This window comes from Epinephelus moara, chromosome 1 (assembly GCF_006386435.1).
Source record: "Epinephelus moara isolate mb chromosome 1, YSFRI_EMoa_1.0, whole genome shotgun sequence".
In the NCBI taxonomy this organism is placed as follows: domain Eukaryota; kingdom Metazoa; phylum Chordata; class Actinopteri; order Perciformes; family Serranidae; genus Epinephelus; species Epinephelus moara.
The window spans coordinates 22469625-22495573 of NC_065506.1; the positions used below are offsets into that span (position 1 = coordinate 22469625).

Here is a 25949-nt window from a genome sequence, read left to right on the forward strand (position 1 = left end):
ATAGAATTCTTTTCTCAAAGGCTCAAGGAGCCACTGGACAGGGGCTAAAGAGCCAAATGTGGCTCCGGAGCCACAGGTTGCCTACCCCTAATCTAGACTGATAAATACCATTAAAACTAAGAGGAAATATGTATATTTGATTATAGGGTGAACAGTCCCTTTAAAGCAAGGATTTCCACATCAATGTGATGAATATCCTTGATTTCCAGGTATATATTTATTTGACCAAAAACAGACATTCTCCTCTGATTAATTGTATCTTCTGTACACAAACAATTACTCAACTACATTTCTAGAAAATGTAATACATTACAATATAGTAAATTAATATTATCCAGTGGGCAATTTGTTAATTACTGCCTGACTCGGGTTGTGATTCAGTGCCATAAAAAATATTTCATTTTCTGTGCCCTCCGTTTGGATTTGAGTGGGTATGTTTGCTCAAAAGATGATCTGTGCTTCATCTCATAGTGGCGCTTCACATTGCCGCTTTTAATAATCGCCACAGTCTCTGAACATATGATGACACATACAGATTTTCAACTGCCTGTGGGAAGAACATGTGCAAGTCTGTACATTCTTGATTAAAAGCTCTTTTTATACTGTCTACTTTTCTTTCTTTAGAACACGCCATGTGAAATTACTTTTCTCTGACTCACTTATTTCTCTGACTGTTGCTTCTTGTCTCGTCTCTCCTGTGTGTATCTAACACACTCAAGTCACAATCATAGAATCTGTAAAAATAATGGATGTAGCCACTGTATTGTCACCCACTGATTTTAGTTTTGAGGCCTAGGGTTCAGCATTTTAGCTGTTGCCATCTTGAATTTTGTGGCCATAAATGGATGAGAGGTTGAAGGTGTGGAGTGAGAGGAGTGAGGGGAGATCTGAATGATAGACTGTAGCAACGCCTCACTGACAGCTAAATGTCTTAATGAAATATAAGCAGGTGAGTTATATAAAATTTCACACCCTGTACAATTGCCATAAATGTTGAAATTAATGATAGAGACCAAAACATTTTTCTGTAGCAGGCTGTAAACATGTTTATTTCTGCTGTGAAGTTGAGCATTTTAACATGAGGGTCTATGAGGATTGACTCGCTCTTGGATCCAGCCTCAAGTGGCCATTAGAGAAACTGCAGCTTTGGCATTTAGCTTTGGCTTTAGTTTTCAGCCCCAGAGGTTGCTGCTTAGACGCAACGCTGACGTGCACAGGTTTGACTGACTGAGTAGCATCACATGTGATGATTAAACACATTCCATTTGTACGTTTCTGGTCAGCTAAACAGGAAACACCCACCCACACACCCACATACACACACACACACACACACACACACACACACACACACACACACACATATCATTATAGAGTACTCGAGTACTTCCCAAAAAAGTCGTCAAATGAAGGAATAAGAATATATATTGGCTAACAATGAAAAATAAGTCCATTCTGAAATTAATTTATTGAACAACCAGGCTTCAATCTGTCTATGAAACCAAGTGACAGTTAACAAGAGAAAAATTAGCCATTAACGTTACATAAGTTACGCCGCACTAAAGGACTGTCTCCGAGCCGTTATCTCCAGAGTCAGTTTATCGTCTGCCCGGTAGCACAAGCTAACACAGCAGCAGCAGCTAACATCCAAAACCAAGGAGTTTAACAGTCCCAACAAACACGAACAATGAAACAGCTAAATTCTGTCATTACACTTGTTAATAATCGTTCAGTAATGTTAGCTATGTGATGCCAAGAGTAAGCCCCATCAGTGTATGTGTGTGCAGGCGGACTCTACCAACTGTTCACTGGTGTGGAGGTCACACTCCCGCAGCAGTAGTCTCATGACAGACTGAAAAGAGATAGGGACAGCGGGGCGATGAGGATGTGAGTGAAACACTGCACACAGCTCTACAATGAAATAAGATTGTACCCATTTTAAATAGCAAAGAAAGTACATAACTGTCATGTTCACATGTTGAAGGGACAGTGGCAAGTGCTCTACACACTAAGCAAATACTGACTTCCAAACGAGGCCTCAAGTACTCATGCCCATCCATGGTATATAATACATATACATGTATGTTGATATTGCTCTATAAAATTACGTCTACCACAACAGAGGACAACAGACACCTCTGCAGTACATTGGTACACTGCTTTGAATGTCTAATGTGGACCCATTTTTAATAAGTTTAGTGAATATCCTTCAGCCACAACTGTTGGACACTTGCAATAAATAAAAAACTGAATTTAAAAACAAATTAGGGGTAAAATATAAGTGTTGGCAGCTCTTTTATGTACATTTCGGAAATATTATCTGATAAACAGTGGCTGCACACTATCAAGGGAAAACAATAACAGTGTTAAATATTGAGATAAATGGATGAAAACAAAAGTTCTGGTCCACACTTTACACTTTTTTGTTTGTTTTCCACTCATTTCCACATTAATTTTTCAGCACTCGCTCCCATGTGTATAACCCAGGAATCCAACCAACTCATCGAGGAACACTGGGAAAATGTAATGTTAGCATTCATTCCTAATACGTTTTATTTAAACATTATAACTGTACGTTAGCACACAATCAGGCACATGCATACATACTCCTTCATCCCCCCTCTCCTTCTCTGTATCAGACACCACACTGAGCTACTTTCAGATAACAGCATCCCCTCACACACACAGAAATAAATACATAAAGTTTCACAGAGTCTTTATATCTGAGCTGCAGCAGTCTGTGAAGTCACATAAAAGATTTTGATTTTGCACATGCACACACACACATACACACACACACTAACAATTTTCTGTCTGTGACATAATGGCAGAAAATAACCAACACTAGCAGAAAATCTATCAAAAAAACTTTACCCTTTTCTCCCTCCCCGTGTCTCTGTAATTGTGTCTCTATTGTCTGCTCTCCTCTCCCTCCCTCTGCCTTGCTATCTGTCCTTCCCTTATTCCTTGTCATTCTCCTCATCCATCTGTCTCTGCCGCCCTCTTCCTCCTCACCCTGTCCCAGAGTGTTGAGTCACTCCTTAGGGGTGAGGCAGTGAGTGCAGAACAATCCCTCTGTCTCTGGCCTATCAGCCGTCCTTTGATAGAGCTGCGGTTATTGATTAAAATGTCTGAGAGCTCGGCCTTCTGGGGCCCGGAAGCTTTATTCAACCCTCTCCATTTGCTCTTCACACTCACTCTTCCTCTCCATCTCTCTCTCTGAGTCTTTCTCTTTGCCTAACCCCCCTCATTGCCTTTGACTTCCTCCACCCCCATTTTCTCTTTCTCTCTTTCTCATTTGCTTAAGGCAACACTGAAGCTAAACCGGACCACTGCCTGCTAAGTAATAAATGCTGCTATTCCCTCTCTCTGTTTGACACCGAACGTGTGTGTATGTGTGTCCATGTGTATGTGTGTGCCCAACTGTCTTTTAAATGCACTTATCCTTAAATCATATCACTGGACTCTTTAGTGTTGACAATTAAGCACAAATTATAAATTACAGTAGAAATACTTGTATCGTGTGTCTATTAATGTTGATTTTCATACACAGTTATCTACTGCTGCTTGTGTGACTGCTGGCTGTTCATAATCCTCAGGTCATCCCTGATTAACAGAGACAACAGGATAATTTAAAAATGATTGCACAGGAATGTTTTCTTTATAAGTGGCTGCATTAGAGATAACTGTCATTGTTATGTAATTAATCATATTAAAAGGGTCTGTAATTTATCTTTATCAACACCAGACTTTACTTTCATTAAGATTATAAAGTACCCTTTTTTGTTGAAACAGTTTTAAGAAGATTAAACTTAATTGTGCTATTTTGGAGTTTTTAGTTTTGTGTCTTGGTGTGTTTAATTGTACTGAGTTATGTTCAAAGGTATAGACTCTCAGTTGTCATGATACAATTCAAGAGCATTGCAAAGTACAGCCACTGGGTCACTGGGGGTCCCAAATGCCACGAGGGGTTGCCATAGCTTCATGGGGGTTGCAAGGCCTTCACAAATTTCAGGGGCATTCAAAAACTTTTTAAAAATGTATTTATATCAGCATTTCATTTATTTCTGAGGAAAACTTGATGAAATGCTATTTTAGGAGTTTAGATTACTATTGAAGATATAAACTTAAAAAAAATCTCACAGTATAAGGGCACAGTAACAACCTGAAAACAAACTTTATTCAGAGCCCTCACTCTCTGCTAAACAGTTGTGTCCCGCATTAGGAAAATACACAGTTAAAACAGCCAGAGCAATGGCCAAAAGTCAAGGAGAAGAAAACACTGAATATGTCAAAAAAAGGAGGTCTAATAAAAAATACATGATACAGACAGAGAATTGTATACAAAAAGTTCCTAAAAACAACTGGAAAACTTATTTCTGATGCAATATTTACAGGAAATATGCTCAAAATTCACCTACATCTCTTGTTTTACTCAAAGTTTCTGCAGTTATTGTGTTCACTGTTCCGTGCTGTTATTGTTATGCATTGAAAATAATATGAAATATCCACAGAACAGTAAGTCCAGGGTCGCAGTTTACTCAATGATAGAAAGGTTGGGAACCACTGGTCTCTGTGACCAGAGTTCAGTAACACTTTCAACTAAACTGTACATTATAACATCCATAAAGTTCGGATTTGTTGCAGGACTGTATTAGACTTAGTTTTACCGAAATGTTGGTATGTCTCTAGCCTATCCCAAAGACCGGTCTCTGGGCCAGTTCGGGCATATGAAATAAAGTCAATCACACTCAGTCCCTTTCTTTACTGTACTGTACTCTTCTCTAGCAGGCGGAGATGGACAAAACACAGCAGTGTTGTGGCACCACTCTCCTGTATGTCAGCTGACTGTGCAGCTTTTAACTGCATATGCGAGTAAAAATTAGATTGTGCGTAAATGTGAAAAAGTAGCACATTTGCAAAGCTCCTACTCTTCCTCTCTTTTTAAATGGCGAAGAGTAGCAGTGTACAAAGCATTCAGGTACCCGGTGCTCACATTTAGCTGGCCAGCATTTTTTGCCAGTTAAAAAGACAAACGTCGCCGCAGCAGGTCATACCAGCTGTCACTAATTAACGTTAATTCAGTGAGTAACTTGATAGCAGGCCAAAATGCCTGTCTGCAGCCGGTGTCTGTACCCAGCCAAAGATCCTTTGTGAGGGAAGAACCTCCACTCTGCAACACCTTTGTATAATATGTGAGTGTTCCTCTCTCAAAAAAAGAAGAACTTAATCCTGACATTCCTAACAACCATTATATTGTATTTAAGTGTTACTGTTACTCGAGTACATTTGCAATAAAATATATGTACTTCTACTCTGTTACACTGGGCTGCAGTACACACTCCCCGCTACCTTTACTGATACATTTAGCTATAGATAATTTAATATTCAGCTGAATATTCAGCCAACACAAAGGACAGCAACTGTCCCAGGCACACCTGCGCCACTTTCCTCGAGAGCTGATTGTGGCCACCCTGGACAACAGGTGCATTTCCATCCACCATTCAAAATATTGCAAAAAATGTTTGCGCTTGGGGGAGGTAAAAAAGTTGCAATGGAAGCTATCTAGAGGATTTTAACACGCTTATGTAGCCATGCAGTGCTGTGACCAGAGCTCTTCCCAGAGCAAATAACTATTATATTAGTTGTTCACAACTCTTTATTTCTGTTGTCCAGTAACTAATACATACATTTGTTTCCTTTGATTGAGGTTAGACTGGTCCTCTTTTAATCATGCCATCTTGTTGCGCCTTCTGTTTTCTGCAGTGGCACCCGACTGGAGAATTAGTGCCACCTACTTTTTATCTCTATAAACCAACTCCCAATAGTCACATTACATTAGTCATTGATCAGTAGGGCTGCAATGATTAGTCCGACTAATCAATGACTAATCGACTATTAAAATAATCAGTGACTATTTTAGTATTAGACTAATCGGTCATTTTTCATAGAAAAGTACTATAAAAGTACCCCATAATACTCTTATTGCAGCTTCTTACGTTGAAATATTGGCAGCTTTACACACTCTCCCATGACGACGAACAAAAACCCTTTGGCATGAGTACGAAACAAGACATTAGATGTCATAATTTTGATATTGCACCTTTAAAAACAGAATTTACAAAGTGCTCTCATAAGCAAAGCAAAAGTAGAAACGAGATACTCAGAATGCAATATAACAAAAGAAAGCAAAACAATCCTACCAAACATAAGCAAAACAAAACCAAGGTAGAGTTTAGGTTAAAACAAGAGGACAAAAAAAAATGCAAAAGTAAGATGCAAAATGTCAATATAAATACATTTAAATGAAAAGACCAAAAGTAATAAAAGCAATAAAATGACCAAATAAAAAGAAAATAACATAAATAAAAGATGACATTACATAAAGGCAAGTCGTTTAAATTACTTCCAAAACACACAGAAGTCATTGCCTCCTTGAGCCTTATCTCCTCAGGCAAGTCATTCCAACGCTGAGGGGCCCTGATGGCAAAGGCACAAGTACCTTTAGATTCAAGCCTTGACTTTGGGATGGCCAGAAGGGACCCACCTGAGGGTCTAAGGCCCATGTGGGTCAACATTTCTGCTATGTAGCTTTGTCCAGACCCAAATGAGCTATAAACGTAATCAGTTAAATCTTAAAATCAATTCTAAAATGAATAAGGAGCCAATGGAAACCCAACTTGACACATTTCAGCTACACCCTACAAGCAGCTCTCTGCTTCGCTCTACTAATGACACAATGTTTATTTATTTTTGCTTTGTTTTAAGAGATGATTTATGCTTGAGCTAACTTTGGTACTTGACCCATGTTTATTACTCATTCATGGGAATTTTTCAGCATGTTGAGGGCGGACACCTTTGACAGTCTAAGCTGCACTCTGCACTGCATGTTGTCAAATTATGTTTGTCATTTGTTCGGTTATGTGTTGGAAATGCATTTAAGTTTTTACACAAATGAAGTTCCTAATGGATAAATAAAGGTATTTAGATTTGATTTTGATTGATTTTTAAACAGTGCTTAACAGCATGTATTTTGACATCTGGCTGGTTCTGAATATGGCACTTATGACAATTAATGTGCACTTCACATATGTTGAGGACTTCTTTAATATTATTGTTGATGTAAAACATAGCATCTAATCAAGTAACTTACTACTTGAGTAGTTTTTTGTTATGAGACACTTCTAGAGACACGACTAGTCTTACTCAAGTAATTATTATTTTTATGAGTGCTTTTTCTTCTATTTGAGTCGATATAATTATAAAATAAATGTTTGTACTTGTAAACAATAAACAGTGGCACATGATGAGACACACAGACAGATTATGCTGAAACACTTCCATTATAAGCACTTGTATGTTTAGTCTGCCGATCAGTAATGAACTTAGAGACATATTGAGTTAGCTAGATGAAGACAGAATTAATCCCTCTCTTGTCTCCTAGTTTAGGCTCCCTCTTCTTTAATTAGCTAAATGCTACCTCTTGAAGCAGATACCTAACAAGACAAGCAGATACAAAATGATCCTCTATATTGAAAGGGACTGGTTAAGAAATCCAGACACATATAAGTGAGCTAAGCTGTCTAATATGTTATGTTGCCTGGCAATGGGCTGAGGCACCTAGTAATTGAGGTGCGGTGTGTTATATCTAAGCTGCTAGTTAATGGGTTGAGACACACAGTAAAGTGCTGGCTAAATGCCCACTATTTCCCCCATGATGAAGAATACATTAGGGAAAATGACTGCCATTCTGTCAAGAAAAGATGCAACATAGCAGCTGCCTGCAGGGTGGACGAACTCACTGACAGAGGTGGACAAACAGACATCCACACATGTCTGCAAACGTACAAACAAAACAAGATGACACTAGAATGTTGACAAAAATGGTGGTATCTGGGGTCTTCTTTTGTCACATGCACATTTAGCAGCCATGAGAGCTCTTTTAGAAACCTCTTTTAAACTATGGGAATGACAGGACTTCTCTACGAACAGCATGTTGATGGGTTTGTTTAGGAATTACTGTCTTATATCAGTAAAATATTTCCAGTGATATCTATTCAGCTGCTGCCTGATGCTGTGCTGGGCTGGAATGGGAAATGTCCTCGATGAATGAAAGTTGAGTTGTTTTTTCATTTTGTTTTATCTTTCTTTTTTTTTTTAGAGTTCCTGAGTCTGCGTTTAGTCATATTTCTGACAAAGTCACTAATATACTCTCCGTCTGTCTCTTGTGTTCTCTCTTTTCCCTCTCGGGTTGTCTGTTCGTGTCTTGCTCTTGCTTTTGTATGCTTTTTCTTATTTTTTTGGTCATTGATTTGTGGGTTGTTATGATTCTGACCAAGTCACCAAAACACTGCGAGACAGCTGCATTTGCTTTTTTTTAAATGCCCATGCCCTCCATTCACAGACAGACAGACACACACAAACACACCCAGAATCTCAAAACAACCCTGCACTCCTCTCTAATAGTCTTGTTGCTCCTCAGTTCCGCTCCATGTTTGTTGGTTAGTGGCTAACCATTTTTGTCAGCTCATCACATGGTGATGTGACAGTGGAAGATACAAGCAAACCCAAATACATTCAGAAGCATTTAAAAAAAATGTCTCAGACAACACCTCTATGATATTGAAGACAGCAAAAATCATCAGAACAAAGAACAATCACAAACAACATAACTGCTGAATCAGGACAACACACTACGGCAACCACGTGTAAGGTTATATCTATAAAAGTCTACAGTGGTGACTTACTGCACACGGCCAGCACCCGTGTGTATTACTTCCCGGCATTAAAAATCGTATTGGGTACAGGAACAAATTAGTTTTTATATCTGTTCAGGCTCCTCTCGGGTCCCTCAATCTTCCACCACAGGGAAAGAGCTGGTGGTCTGAGTGGAGACTGAGTGTGTTGTCTCACAGACTATTTTCTGGCCTTGCTAATGTCCTACTCATAAAAGCCTCGGATGGATGGGTTTAACTTGACACTCATGACCCCCTGAGCTGCTGGCAAAATGCTAATGATTTGTGATTGAAGTTGCACATTCACAAAGGACTGGCTCTGCATTAGTACAATGCTTTTCACACACAGGATCCTCATGCAAGATGGCTGCTTGTGTGCTTTACGCAACCTAACCAAGCATGTAATGAAGACTTATTTCTGAAGGTGTTTTTCTCTTTTCCAGACACAGTCAACAAAAGCTTAACATCTGACCAGTCTGAAATCTAATGCCAGATAAATAATGTGCTGTGTACCGGCAGGATTGGGTAAAACTTGATGAAGGTTACATCCACATCATATGTTTTCATTCTAAAACAGTGTTATGAAAAAAAAATGATTTCCTCACACACTAGCATTTTAGCATCATTTCAGAAATAACCCACCTCTGTACTTAAATACTTGAAAACACAGATCACATGAACATTCATGTATAATGGGCATGTGTGCACTGATGTAAACAGTAAGCAGATCGTCTACGTGGTTGGTTGCTTAGTTACAGAAATAACTACAGAAATGGCAAAAATTAAGACCAGAGATTTCTTGGACCGGTAACAAGGTGGAGCTGTTATTGAAAGTAACATATGAGTATTAGGCGATCAAATAAGCAGAAAACAGATTGGGAGTTGTTGCAAAGCTAATACGGTGACATACCAGAGCGGGAGCATTATTCATCACTGGAGGAAGCCATGGCAATGGTAAAAGGGGTACCCACATAAAAAGGATGAAATCACCAAAAGTAGGTTTTGGCTTGACATGCCGTGACTGATACGACCCAGTCGGGAAGCAAATGTGGGTGCCTGAATCATCGTTTTAAAAGTCTCTGTTTCTGCCCGTCCAAACTAAATCTCAACCTCAGAGTTTTCACACTAAAACTGGGTCAGCATTGTTTGCAATGGTCTTTGTCTTGGGGGTTCCAAAATGCTGGAGTTGTAAGGACACTAGGCAAAAACAAAGCAATAGTTGTATCATCTCTCCCCTTTAACTAATGATGGGTGGATGGACAGCTGCACAGAATGCCACAGAAATAACTGTACCAGTAACTTTTGTGGCATTCTGTTCAGCTGTCTAGTTATGATAAGAAAATGGTCAGAAAACAGCACTGCATGCTTAATGTCCTCACCAAACTGTTTGCTAACTGTACCCATGTCCTTTGCTCCTGCAGTATTAAGCTGAACTATTCTAGACATGTTTAAGTGAGTCAAAGGTATGCAGTGTGAGCTTAAATTCATTGCATAAAAACGGCCTTTGATCACCCAGTGTCCTCTGAGCAAACAGCACCTCCTCAGACATTTTGTCATTCAGGATGAGGTTAACAACTCACCATGCATGTCTGTTTCTATTGCTCAACTGTGCATTAAAGCTAAGGCAGCTATGCCATCACACATTTCTCTCCAACTGCTCTGGCTCAAATGCTACGCCAAAAGAATAAAACTACCACAGAACTCTGGTAGTAACATTTTATTACCGTATCACTGCATTGCTTGGCTTGTTTTACACACCGATTTAACGAATTACAGAGATTTTCATTCCCAAAATGGTTGACAAGAGTTCTTGTTACAAAGCTAAACATGGCAGCTAAATGTGGTGGTTATGTAAGATGAAGATGTAAAAGGTTTGTTTAATCATAATGTTTGCCAACAGTGACTGATCTCTATTTTGAGTTACAATGCATTATGACAGCTGTAAAAGGATTTCGGTGTTCAGTAGAAGTCAAAATCTTGCATCAATCTGCATATGTAAAATGTAAGTGACTAGCTGAATTATGGAGCAGGGCATCAAAACTGTGGTTGCACCAGTCACTGGTACAGTCATGAGCCGAGACACACTGCACATACTGTAGGTGTCAAATGCTACGCTCTTCCAGGTCAGAGCCGGAGGCTTGTCTGAGCATCCTCTTTTTAATTGACTCAGATAGTTGTGATAGAGTTGTGAGAAGTTTGTGACAGGCAGTAAAGAATAACGTAGATGCACTACAAATTAGATATTCCATCAACTCTCACTGTAGAGAAATGAATTTAAATCTATGTCACAACTGTATTAGTCCTATCGTCTGCACAGGCACTGAGCTCTGCCTCAACAAGCAATATCACAATACATAATTTAGCATTTTCTAGAGAGGAAAGAAAAAGCCAGGAGAAGAGAGAAGAGCAGAGGGGAGGAGAGGAGAAAAGCATGAAATCAGATCACTAATCTCATGATGTGAGGATTCACCAGAAGTAGGCTAGCAACATGACACTCTTGCCAACTGTATAAGCATCACTTTACATCCAAGTGAGCTTTTTATCATGGTGCAGCAGTGGCCATATTGCAGAAGAACATCCTGGGCACTGTCACGTCACCTTCCATGACAGGATAAATGTCCTTTTGTTAAAAGGAATAGGTAAAATGTAGTTAATTTTCCTGTTTAAACTGCAATCAGTAAAGTAATCCACTCAATTAAGCACAACAATGCAATCTCTTAGATTGAATTACCTCCATAATCTCTATACTCTGGAATATTCGCGGGCTTTCACATCAGGGATCCGAGTACACTTGATCACAAAGTCCAATTTGTTGATTAGTGTGACCACTGTGTACCATACCCAGGCACGGTATGCCGATCCCTACTCAAGTCCACTTGAAGAGGTGTTCTCAAGTATAGTTCATGTGTACTCCAGTGAAGTACACATTACACAAACTGTACCAAAACTTGGAAGTAGACTGCTATTTAACAAGACCACAAGCAGTTTTTAAGTGGTCATGAGACAGTCTCAATTTAATACTAATGCCTCTATATCAGACAGCAACACAGCCCGCCAAGGACAGACCCAGATCCTGCTTTGCTGTCACCTTCAACCTGCAGTTGCAGTTCTGGCGGAAGGCGGAGAGCTACGTGTCCAACAGCAGCAGCTCCTCCTCTGGCCAGGAGCACAGCTTCGCCTTGCTGCTGCGCCAGTCCCCACTGATGACAGTCCCCGGGGCAGCCGTGTTGTACTGCGGTACAACGTAGCACAACAAATATGTCACAAAGATGGTGACGCAAATGTACTCGGGTGGGGAACAACATTACCAATGTGAAAGCTGAGCAGTAAGGGAGAGGAGAGGGGGAGCAATTATACCTAATATGAAAACACCTTTAAAAGCAAACATTTGAGTCAACTTTATTCAAAATGATCATCATCGTCCAAACTAGCAGAGCTGTCTGTCCCAGGTTAGATATTATCCTATGAGCTGCCACAGTTACATTTTATTTACATACACAGAAGTACACAATGTTGTTACCTCACCAGTCAAAGCTGTACTTGGTTTTTCTAAGAGTTGCTTTGAGGCCATCCTATGTTAATATGCTTATTAATCAAGTCAGAGCACATTAAGCGAGATTTTCTTAGATACACCAGAATAGAAGCTTGATTTGTTGCTTGTCACTTTTCAGAATTAATGTCAATGAGCAAATGTGTGTAGAGTCAGTAAATCACTGACAAGGGTGACAAGTTGGCTGTGAGAAGAGAAGAGAAGAATATATGACCTTGTCACTTGAGGACAACACAAGACAAATAGTATCTCCTCACTGAATGCCCAGTGTGTAACATCCGAAGGTATCTGGTATTACTATGGTAATACTACCAATTACAAACCAGGAGATGTACCGTTAATCCCAAAGATATGGAGCTGTACATTTGTGAAGCCATTACTGATGCTGTCATGCGTGGGCCCAGGGAATGTAGGCTGGCAAGATAACCATGACAGAACATGGCAGCTGCATAACTATCACACCACGTCCACATATAGCACCCTGGATAGAAACTACTATGTAGCTGCTTCCTGTAAGTGCGAGGTCGTTGCAAGAGCCACTTCATAGAACGTGAAACTGAGTTAAATGTGAGTTATTGGGCATGCAGTGGAAAGAAAGACAGAGGTCACAACTTGTTCTGTCAGCAGAGCTATGGATACTACAGACGTCTGAACTTAAGCCTTCGACCTCATGAGAGGAGAAGAAAATGAAATGTCTCTCTCTACCGTGACTGTTTAAGCCCAGGGAGGAGGAGCTGAAGCAGAATGGTTAAGGCCTTTAAACCCAATGCTTGTCTGTCAGCGCCTGAAACGTTTTATGACATGAAATGTGGGAGCTGCATTTGAACACACATATAAATATATGCTTACTGAATACAACAATACAACAACAATGCCACTCAACCAACACATGCTGCTCACTCCAAACTCATTTAGTCAGTGGCCCTACACATCAAATAATGACACTCTAGTTACCCTCCAGCATCAGTTTTGATTGTTCTGGTGGCTTGTTACATGCATTGTGTGTTTTACTTTGTTAGGTTTAGGCAAAATAGCATGTGGTTAGATTTAGAAAAAGCTTCATGGTTTGGCTTGCAATAAGTAGGTTTGTTATCAACGTAATGTAATGTCATGTGACATATGTCAAAAAAATAATGTGACATATGTCAGTAGCATGTATGTGGAACATACTGGCACACAATGTTGTTAAAATAAGTCAACTGATTTTTCATTTCACAAAGGACACAAACAGCGTCCAGACATTATTTGACCCATCCCCCTCCCCTCTCGCCAGCTCCTTATACTCCATCAGGTGTCCCGAGCGTCAAATGCCGCCACCCTGTGTGTTTCACCACTGCTAAAGGGTGCCTAAGTGCACTGGTATCAACACCGAGGGCCACTGACCAAGCATCAGTATTTGAAGTGTTGGGAGTGACACTGAGTTGACTCAACAATTTACACAGGCCAGGCGTGTAGTGAAGCAAAAGTAACACAAGGTTTGAACCTCTCTCTCAACAAATGTTTGCTTTGTTTTGTTTTAACCTTTACACAACAACTTCTTCACTTTCGGGTGTACTATCGAGTGCAAATGCCTTTGAGGAGAAACTGTCCAAAAGTATCTACCTTCGTCTCCATTTTGTTTACAATTCGTTGCATTGAGAGCACAAAGACATGCAAAAGTAAACAGAATTGGGGAGGCAGTGACCAGGGAGGCAGTATGATTCATCCGAGAGGAAATTATGATGGCAGGTTTTTTTATGTTGCTGCTGTGTTGTTTCTTTGTCATGTTTTGTTTTTGTTTTTTTACAGGTATAAACATTTTTGTCTTTAGATGAATTTGGAAAATGATAAGCAACATGTGACTAGAGGCCAGGATGGAGAATGGTGAAGCTATCCTTTGCGTCAAAGGCACTGAATATAAGAAGACTCACATCAGCGAGGAGTTACCACCATAGCTGCCGTGCTGATTGGCTGGTATTCACTGGATATAACAGATCCAGGATTGACAGCTGGGTGGTAAGTCATGCAGAATGTCAATCACTCCTTCAAGTCATGTAGAAAAAGAACTGAGTGTGTAACATTGTTTATATTCTTCTTGTTCTGGATTCCTCTGCACTTGCAGTGAGTCATTACAGCAAGACACTGCCAGTAATCACAGAGATAGACTGCATGGGAAAATGTTTAGGTAAATCATTAATTAGGTAATACCTTACCTGTGCAATCAACACTTCATTTGACTGGTTAGCATGGATTTGTGGAAAAAGAGCCTGCGTGCACGATTGTTCTTCTCTAGCTCAGGCTTACTGTCACAAGCTACAACAGGAAAGCAACCATCTCTGCTGCCGTCACTGAGAAAATTTTACAAACAAAGCTTTGATATGTTGAAATATTCACTAGCTCTCGGTGCCCAATATGCTTAGCAGATAAGATCCAAATCACTGGCGGTCTAGGTACCAAACGCTGTACGAACCTTCTGGGTGTGTAATTGTTTTGATGCATGCACCACTGGTCATTTCTTGATTATGTCATTGACGATATGGATACAGTGATTTTACAGCTCAGAGCTAGGCCCTGAGTGATATCATATCTAGTGATGCGTGTTTTCATGTCACTGGTGTTTGGATATACTGAACACTTATCGTCATGGAGAAGACACATGCTATGTTTGCAGTAACAGAGGTCAATCTCAATTATATCACTGTTGCTCAGAAGATTAAAGAGAAAGGAGAGGGAGGAAGGAAAAATACTGGATATGAACGTTGACAGTTGTACTCTGAGAAATAGTGCAGCTGGCCAGAGGTCTTTGACTCCTGTCATGTTGTAATATCTTGGTGGAGTGGAAGAAAGAAGAGGAAATGTGGATGACAAGACCAGAGTCAATGGTTTCATTCTGCGAGCCTTGCAGTAAGCAGACTCACCGACGTATGTCACTGCTGGTATGTCTTGCTCTGCATGCATTATAAAGTATGCTCATACAATTTTAACAATGTGGCACCGGAAAACATGTATGCCATGTAGACAGACCTGCCATGTCTTCTGGTGCTGGTCCCTAAACTTGACACATACGTGACACATTTCAACAGCATCATAGATAATGAATGTAAGAGCTGACTGTGAAGCACTGTCGAGTATTTGGTGGATCTCTACATGAAAACGTATACAAAATTTGGATATGCATAAAAATCATATTGCAATCATTTTGACAGATTTTGTCATAAGAGTCGGAGTTTTGCATTTCATTTTTACTGAAAAGAATCTGAAAATGATGATGATGTGATTTTTGCTGGTGTCTGTACCAAACAAGCATGTTCCCTAATGTCTTGAATATGATTTTTAGGTCAGGGCATCACAATGTTTTATTTATAATGAAATGTTGTAACAAATTTCACCTTTATCAAAAAAAAAAAAAAAAAAAAGTCCAACTCCTGCAATTTGGATATTGCACTTGGCCATGCAGTAATTTCTTTATATTTCAATTAATTATGAAGCCCTAACTTGAATTACAATAAAATAAAAACCACCTTTAAGGCAGGTTTAGTTTTACTTCAGTTCAGATCAAGTGCACATTAAGCATGGAAGAGGAGACATTTAAGAAGGAGAGCTGTGTTAACAGTATTCAGCTTCTATTTCATGGTAGAATTTATCATGACATCTATAAAATGCCAAATTTAGTATAATAATTGTTCTGAGAAAATCTCTAGTAATACTTTGTCCCTTCACATTGTGAGGAGGAGGCAGTAACACAGTGGGTGGAGTATGTGAGCTGGCCAGTGTTGGTCGAGTGTTGTTTTCCACTTAGGCCTCTAGTTGCGCAGACTGGGCGAGGCGGAGGCGCAGCACACCTGCGCTTCGCCAACTGGGTGTGGCCAGGCGGATTTTGCAAGTTTGGCACACCGTGCGAGCTGGCGCAGCTACTCCTCTTTCCCACCTCCATCCCTCCTAACTGTGCAAGTCAGAAAGAGGGAGGAGAGAAGGCGTGGAGTGGGTTTTACACACATCACACCAATCAAATGAGCCCCTCTCCTCGCCCTTAAATGCACCGCACGAAGGCGTAATGAGAGTTTACTCAATTCGCCATGGCAGAAGAGAGCAGCAGTGTCAGACAGCCAAACTTCTCCCAGGAGGAAACTGATGTTTTGGTCCGGGAGGTCCAAGCTCGCAGTGTCCGAATATACGGAACTGCGAGCAGACCTCCACGGGCTGATGATGCAAAGGTAGCCTGGGAGGAGGTCACCACAATTGTAAATCAATGTTGCGTTTCTCTCGTGCGCGCGCGCTCTCTCTTTCTCTCTCGCAGTCTCACTCTGTTTCTTTTCTTTTGACTTTTCTAAGATGACAGATGCTGAATATATACTCCCTATCTGATGCTGTGGCTGTTTGTGGTTGGCTGAGAGGGATGTGAACTCATTAGTTTGCAGCTGTGTTAATCAAATCAAATCAGGTTGGGTTTCCATTACGCGTGCCAAACGTGCTAAACGTGCCAAACGGTGCCAATCCCCTTTGATCGGACATCAGATGTGACGGGACAGTCGATATAGAGATACATATATGTGCTGATTGCAGATAGTTGCATTGAATAGTGTTTTTTTGGGGGGTATTTATTGCATCGTTAATGTGCCTGACATTCTGGAAACCTGCCTGTGAGGTTTTGGTGACGTGTGCGCACTGTCCACCTGTCAGCCAAACTGCCACTACACCGGCTGCGCTCCGCCTGCGCTGACAGTAGACCTGGTTTCAGCTGGCGAGCCTTTGGTGAAGCCTTTTGGCACTAAACTGTCACTGCGCCAAGCTGGATCTGTCGACACCTCCCCCTGCTGCGCCGCCACACCCATCTCAGCGCACCTCGGTCTGCCAAACTACCAAACTGGGCGCGCCTTGGGTTGCGCTGCTTGAAACTAACTCTGCACGGGGTTCGCCACCCTGCGCCGCGCCGCGCCGGGAAACTAGAGCCCTTAGTGTGTTTTGATTGAATATTGTGACTTTGAGCATTTATGTATCACAATATTTTTGTCAGGCAATTTTTGAGGGAGGTTATTTTTTACTAAATGTGATTGGTTTAGCTTTATAATTAGGGACATTGGGGCTAAGAGGAGAGAAGAAACGGCATGCAACAAAAGGTCCCAGGCCACCATGATGCATGTTGTTGAGTTTATAAGGTGCATTTTTTCCAGATACGCTGGAGACACGTGGCAATCATAAATTAGCTCAAACAGGCTAATGCTTGATTTGATTGTGGGACAAGAAGTTACAACTCGTTTTTTGTTAAGAGATTAACCACTAAACTTTCTCGCCTGTGCAGTAGGAATTCAATCTTAAACGTTCTTCACATACAAATAAAGCAAATTATTACAAAAACTCTGACTCATCTTCACTGAAACAAATTGCAGGATTGTACCATGAAGACAATATTTTGCTGTACCATGTTATTCACAACAAATTAAAAATGTATAATTTTCAATTGGCAAGCGAGATGACTAATCACAGTCATCATAAACAGTGATTACCAACAGTATCCAATACTTTGTATGCAGTGTTTTAATAAAAACAAGGCTGCAGATGACACATTTTGCATGACATTCTAGATATGATGCATTAATCAATGATTTCCACATTCAACCCTAAATAATACTCTGATTAACATATCAGTCATGTTGACAGAGCAGCCTGCTGAGCCGGGGGTTGCAGACTGATTCCTTTTGAGGCAGTGTGGCTTACTGTACGTAACTGATGCACAAACCAACCTGCATTGAAAACACGTAAGATATGCAGTATCTTTACAGTTTCCATTCATTTCATGTAATTATTTCTTTCACTTATCTTTCTAAAATATGTAAAAGCACAGTTGATGATGAGATCTGTGAGCTTTCAACATCGGAATGAGAAACATTTTTTCACTATCACAAAAGATGAACTTGAATTTCTCCTGATGTCTGGAGAACGGTGGCCATTCAATATGCAGAAGGATTTATATATTTTTAAAAAATACTTAGTGGTGCTGGTTTGGTAATGTTCAATAGGTCTAATTAGACAACCACAACTTGTCATTAATACATTTCTGTTCATGTACAGGTTATACAAACAAGATACAACATGTCAATGAGTGAGCCTACCCTGCTTTCTGTCTTTATGCTAAGCTAAGCTAATCGCGCCCCCCTGCTCCAGTTCAGTGCATGTAATGGTGCGTTCCAGGCAGGCTTTTGAACTCGTAAGTCACGACTTCAAGTCACTAGTTACGACTTTGTAGCGTTCCAGGAAAGTTACGGCTAACTGCCAGTTACTTCCTGTTTAACGTTGAACATGGCGAACCGTTTGTTTGTGCTTTCCCATTATTTCTATCGCCAAAGGTGCCTGCTCCTTGCTCATTTGAGTGAAATGGAGGAGGAGAAACGGCGCATAAGGTCACAGATGCTATTATACTTTTTATTCTACGTTATCTGTGTGTTTGGAAACGTATTTTGTATTGATTTATTCTTGCACTGGAAACCAGCTGTTAGAGCGACTGCCAATAATGCGTTAACATTAGGGTTATTTTATGTCTATTTCTCACCGTGTATCACCTGCATCAACACCGCATCCATAGGGCTGCCATTGTTGTTTAGAGGAGTAAGGTAATTGGTTTAGAGGGCTGTGTGACGTCAGAAAGCGTAACTGGGAGTACATCGTTCTGGTACGAGTTCACGGGTGGGAAGTCACGGGTTTGACTGCCGTTCCAGTGCACTTTCACGGGTTACAGGTTGTGAAAACACGAGTTACGGGTTGCCTGAAACGCACTATAATTAGGGTACAGACCTAAGAGTTGGATCAATCTCCTCATTTAACTCTGGGTGGGAAAGTTAATAAGCATGTTTCCTAAAATGTAAAAGCAACCTTGACTCATATGGTGAAATGCTTTTCCTTCTTAAACTAACTATTTTAACTCTGACTTAAAAACAAAGAGTCAGGTTATAGGTGACATGATTCTGTTTCACAAAGATAACAAAATCTAAACATGGTGGACATGAGTACAGTTTTCTTTATTTTATTTTTTGTTTACACTAATTTTTGATCATCCTGCATACTCCAAAGCTGAACACTGGCATGCTTGATACATAATGGCAGTATGATGGGCTATAAGCTACAGAGACAACATAATTCAAAAAAGAAAAGTTGTTAAGTGAGGCTGATGCAGTGGGCAGTGGTGTTATGTTATGTCAACTGCTCCTGGTGGTCTAATATGTGTGTGTGGTATTCCTCTGAGGTAAGGATACATAACACCCAGATTCAGATAAGAGCCTTAACATTTTATTACAATATATGAAATTTTATATCATATTATATTATAATTATATTACATTAATTTATAATACTGAACCTGTGTTTAATAGAATAATTTATACCTTATTTCTGTGGCTCACGGGGTCCATAAAATAATTAAATATATTTAACTAAATTAGAGTTTTGATGCATCATTATATTATCGTGTGCCATTACATGTATAATATGTAAAAGTATCAATATATAAATCACAAACTCATAAATACGGTAATTGGATACAGCAGATTAGGTCATATGAATTACAGCTTCAACATAGCATTATATTACATTATATTATGACATAATTATATGGCAACACGATATACATGGTAATCTAATGAGTGATATACTTTATACATATAAATTAGGTAATTAGGCTATACTGCAGAGGGGTTGTTAGTGAATGAATAGAGTGCCACAAAGACAGGCTGGTTGGCTGGCTGAGTCACCGTGCTGATCTCCAAGCAATTATCCTTTTCCAATTTTCTGACCATAATTCTCAGGTAAAAGATCTATGCTCTAATTAGTTGCTGCTTCCAGTCAAAGGCACATTATTGAGGACAGAAACGGGCAAAGTGGATCGATCTGACGGACAGACAGCCAACTGCCAGCTTACCTATCTAATATGTTAAAAGAAAATTTCTTCAGAGCCACCTTATTAAGACTTCAGACAGAGGAAAGATTGAGACAGAGAAAAGTCTGACCCGAGTAAAGAGTAGACAAAACAAAACGATTAGTAGAAAGGAAGCAAGAGGATGAGGGAGTGGTTGGAGCAGGAGACAGAATGAGATGAAAAAGGTAAATAGGCAAGAGAGGGGAGGGAGTAGTTGGGAGGGAGATTGAGACATAGAAATCGCACTTCAGAACAGAGAGAGCGAGAGGAAGGAGAAGAAAAAGGACAACAGCTAAAAAGGATGAGGCAGCGAGAGAAAGATCCAGAGAGAGGAGAGGAGCAGGGGAGAACATTATATCAGATCTGAGTGGAGGAAGTCATTTAGTTAAATTTAGCCATCATTTAGAAAGCTCTTCATGCACCCTAAACAGCTCCACACCAGCAGGCTACTGGATGCTACAAAATGCCTGCGAAAATCAAAATTAGGAGGGGAGGGGAGAGAAGAAATGGGGAGAGGAAAAGTAGAGAGGAGAGGAGAGGAGAGGAGAGGAGAGGAGAGGAGAGGAGAGGAGGCGCAGGCTTGCTATGTGACACCTCTCTCTGTTCTCTGTCTTAGTCAGTGCAGTGACGTCAGCTTTTTAACAGCATTGGTGTCAAATCTGGCCTCCCTCCTGTTTCTAGCGCCAGGAAGACCGACTGAAAGAGATTATTAGACAGAAAATGTGGATTTTTCATGTATATTTATGAGACATTTATCCTTTTTGATCACTGTAGACTGTACTGCATCGTGCAGAGGGTGGACGCAGTATCAAGAACACCTGTGCAATTTAATGCCACCTTTATGAAATTTAAGATGTTCCATTCCTCCTCCAAATAATATTTAGCTGTGTATATTTGTGACTTTACAGTCCCGCTTTCAGAGGAAAAAGGCTTTATCAGAGCAACAAACTTGAGATGATGGCATTTTTCAAACTTGAGTACAGGGGTTCGACACCTTCTAGTCTGGTTGGTCGACTGGTTAGTTGATTTGCTCCTGTCCAACCAATCACCGGTGTTACTTTCATATGGCTGTGGAGCCGCCAAAGCACTTTTTCCAGCTGAAAACACCAGCAGCTCTTTATAGAAAGCCACAGAATGTAACCATAATTATACAGACAGCACACAAATGTATATAACCATATCCCCAGGGGACTGTGGTCTAATACAAGCACTGAGTAACAGATCATCAACTGGACATGCCATAATTTTCTTCAATTAAACAAAGACAAAACTGAGGTACTGTTTTTTAGAGCCAAGGAAGAAACAATTTAAAGTCAGCGCTCAGCTTCAGTCAACACTGTTAAAAACCACGGACCAAGTCTGAAATCTTGGTGGAGTCGTGGATTCAAACCTGAGTTTCAGCAGCCACATTATGGCAATTACAAAGTCAGCCCACTATCACCTTAAGAATATAATAAGGATTAAGGGACTTACGTCTCAGCAGGATTTAGAAATACTTGTCCACGCATTTATCTTCAGTAGACTCGACTACTGTAACGATGTCTTTACAGGTCTCCCCACAAAAATCGATCAGACAGCTGCAGCTGATTCCGAACGCAGCTGCTCAAGTCTTCGCTAAGCCCAAGCAAATGGATCACTCCAGTTCTAAAGTCTTTACATTGGCTTCCTGTCCGTCAAATAATTGATTTCAAAATACTACTATTGGTTTATGAAGCACTGAATGGTTTAAGGCCCAAATACATTTCTGATCATCTGCTACACCATGAACCACCCAGACTGCTTTCTGTCCCTCAGAGTCAGAACTAAACAAGAAAAGGAGTGTTCAGTATTAATGCACCATTTTTTCCAGCTGAGACGCTTTGGTTGTGTCTGGCTGCTATGATACAAAAGGGAAGTAAAAATTTCTGCACAAGGTGGAGTACTTGCTCTGGCCCTTGGTCTGGATGAAGACGACTAAGACAGGCAGGAAGATAGGCCTGGCTCGCCAGTCTATGTGGCCAGCAGTATTAATTTGTCCTTCATTGTTGTTGATGTGACAGTTGGGCTTTGTGGTATTTGTCCCGCCCCTCCCCCACAGTGATTGGACAGCAGAGTAAAAAGTGACAGCGACAAGTGCATCGTTTCACCTGGGGCAAAGGCGCTGACACAAAGTTAAGCATTTTTCAACTCTTGGCAACCAGAAAGAAAAGAGTAGTCAAAATGTGCAGCGCTCAGTGTGGAAAAGACACTTACGCCACTGACATTCATAGTGTAACTGAAGCACTGCCAGTGCAAAGAATTACAAAACATAAGCTAGTCTCAGGAAAAAAATGCTTGAGTGGACACACAACGCTGCCAGGTAGAGTGCACTCAATCAGTTGGTCAGTGAGTAGGCAGAATTTCATTCAACCAAGATTTTATTTGTTTGACTACAACCCTAGTAAATACAAGAAAGGACTTAAGGGTCAAAACCAAAATCCTGGCAGGGTCAATTCTTAGTGTTCCTCACTCATTTGTGCAGTACAATTAAAAAAGGGAAACGAGCAGAGTGTATATGAATCGAACCAGAATGTCATAAATGAAAACAATCAAACTATTGCCAATTCTTTTAGATATCATTAAAAATCTAAAAGGGCCCTACTGACATCTAAAGAGGCATGTGTCTCCACACGGCGCCAATTTATCAAAAAACAACACAAACCTAACCACCACAGGAAGTACATTAACTTTTTAATCATTCAGTCTTAACTGCGTATGGAGGTGCATCAGGTTTATAATTAAATATTCATTAGAATACAGGGAAAACTGTAAGCTTTACAGCTCTTGATGCACAACATTAACTACATTAAACCTAATGTGCAAGGGCAATGGGAAAGAGTATTAGTTTTTCCATCTACATGCCATTTTTTTATCTTGACTCTTCTTCTTTACTGGCACGCAGGTACTATACAGTGTGTCTATTTCCAGTCTGAGCTTGTTTGTGTGGTTATGTGCCCAGCATGTACGTCATACCCCTGGCACTCCTGACTACCTTGCTCTGTACAACACACCTCTCTTTCTAGATTTTTCCTTTTTTTATATTTAAATGACAAATAAATAAAACCAAAAACTAAATTTGATAACTATAATCAATCATAGAATCCGACCTCTCTGCTGGAATTTGTCTGCTCATTATGTTAACAAAGATTTAACTTTCTGAAAATGTGCACATTGTAATTATTCAACCTTGTCTGGAATTACACTGGAATTAAACAATTTGTTTTGGCAAATGCACTTTGAGGGAGATGTAATGTAGGAAGTGCTATGTTTTCTGCTATGTTGGTCTGGGTGCATGGCAACCTTGATACTAGAGACCAGGCTTCAAGTCCTGATTCTCACATGTGGTTGAGGCAAAGGCACTTCAGTCAAGATTAGTTAAGTGGTTTCACTGGTTTAGTTCAGTGATTTCAGTTAAGTGTTAATGAAGTAAACACATCATTTCTCATGCTTCAAGGCACTTCTGACATTTTCACTATTAAACATGGACCCTGATCTTTACCTAACTTTAACCAAGTGCTTGAAGTGCCTTAATGTATCCATAAAAAGATTTTAATCATGCTTTAGGTGACATGAGCAGATATTAAAATATAAATATATAAATATGTTTTTGTATGTTTTGCAGATATTCTGTATAAACATTTGGCAGATACATTCGTTGAAAATGTTTCCTCAATATGTTGAATATTAAAGTAATTAAAGTTGTAATGTCTTTGCCCCGTATATAGAGCTGCCCCTGACTATGAATTTTCCTAGTCAACCTGTAGTCGTCATTTAGGACCATTAGTCAACTAGTCACCCGCATGTTTATGATATTAATCTAATTATTAAATTATATATTTTGGGCGGGGTAACACAATGGTAAAAGAAAGAATAGTATCAGTAACATTGTTAACACTGTGCTACATTACAGAGAAATACAAAACCGTGCTAATGAACCTTCATTAATATAGGCCTATATTTTATCTACAAGTGCACGTCACACACTGAGCAAGCCGCCTGTTAATGACGCTGTCCGCAAAGCAGTAATGATTGTGCTAAGTGGCTAATGGGCATGTAGCTACTTACATGTTTTAGATGATACGTCATGTTTGTAGTCAACGAATGATAGGCAAATGTTTGCCAGCAGAGTTTACATATCACCTTGGGTTCATCCTTCACCTTCTCAAAATGATCCCACACTTTGGATTTCCTGCCCGACACGTTATTAACTAGCCTGTGTAATAACCACAGCTACCAGCCCTGTTAATTAATGTGACTCCTGTCTGACTGCTGAGCAGGGCCACTTCCTGTGTCTGTCCTTTCAAATTAAATTCCCACATGGTCCAGTTGTATAGGTTTTGATTTATTTTGACAAGGCGGAGCTTCAAGAGCTTTTCTGCAACTAAGCGACTAATGAAATCTTGCCGGCTAATGACCTTCCTGGTCGACTAACGTTTGGTCGACTATCAGGGGGTAGCCCTACCCGTATATAACACACACACACACACACACACACACACACACACACACACTATAGATAAAATGTTTGAAAAAATAGCACCTGTATTTTATTTGAGGACTAGACAATAAGTGTTCAAAAATCAGATATTCTTTTTGAATGGAGAGAATGACAGTGCAATCAACAGCTCCTACATAAACTATTGTATCATGGGTTGTTTCCAGGTTGTTTGTATCCTTATTGTTGCTATGCTAGTGAATTACTTCAAGTCCATTTCCAGAGTTTTGTAGAGTTTGTCAGCACTAAAAGGCTTTAGTTATCCCAGTTTAACCAGAGGAAGTGTCTGACAGCTCATGTAACACGTTTTGGTACCTCAGAGAAAATAAATTCCTGACAAATAAAAACAACTCAAAAGCATCACCCGACATGTTTACAGCAGAAGCGGACATTCTCTTCTTCATAAGAGATGAAAACTCAACACTTGGCTTTGATTCCTCACATGTTGGATCTTCTTATTAGATTATTATTATTGAGCTGTGTATGTTGATGTTTTATCATCTTCCTTATGTAAACTGTCTTGATGTGCCATCCTGTTCCTGTATGGATGTCGGTGCATCCTGGGTACGTAACTGTGCTGGAAGCAGCTTTGGCACTAGAAGTATGCAGCGCCATACTGCTGCAGCTAAAGCTAAGTCTTATAGAGATAATGGCTTATTGTCTGCTTCCCCTCAACCATCAACAGATTAGAGGCATGTAGACATGCAGGCTCTCCCTCTCCCTTTCTCTTTATTTCTCTCCTTCTCCTCCCGTTTTTTTCATTCTAGCCTCTCACCCTCTTCTCTCCCTCCACTCCTCTTATCTCATTTTTCTTCTGTATAAGCCGACTCACTCTCTCCCTCCTCTTACACCCACCCCACACCCCATATCATTTTTAAACATGTTCTCTCTATTTTCAGACATCATCTTCTTTCTCTTCACTGCCAGAAACACAAGAAAACTGCAGCGTCAGCCCAGGCCCCCCCACCACCACAACCACACACTCACCCTACCTCGCTCTTTCTCTCCCGTGTCTCTCTTTCTGTGGTGCCGACCAGAAAGCTTTTCATAATACCAACAGTGGCTGATGTGGCCATCTGACATTTAGACAAACGATCTATGGAAGGGGCTGAGGAAGTAGAGAGGGGAAAATGAGAGTAGAAAGGCATAAAGAACGAAACAGCAGACAAAAACAAGAAAGAGGGAGTAAAGATAGCGAAGCTGAGGTGCAGAATTGTGAGAAGGGTGGAGGAGGAGACAGCCAGAGATACTGAGAGAGAAAGAGAG

General features: G+C 40.3%; 1 protein-coding gene across 1 annotated transcript in view; it reads left to right on the top strand.

The window, feature by feature from the left end:
- The window catches only part of kiaa1549lb (KIAA1549-like b), a 178974-nt gene that overhangs the window by 42668 nt on the left and 110357 nt on the right, over nt 1-25949 (top strand). Inside the window, exon 3 of the mRNA XM_050050330.1 lies at nt 11774-11964. Within this exon, the coding sequence (XP_049906287.1) occupies nt 11774-11964 (191 nt within the window). The remainder of the gene's footprint in view (nt 1-11773; nt 11965-25949) is intronic.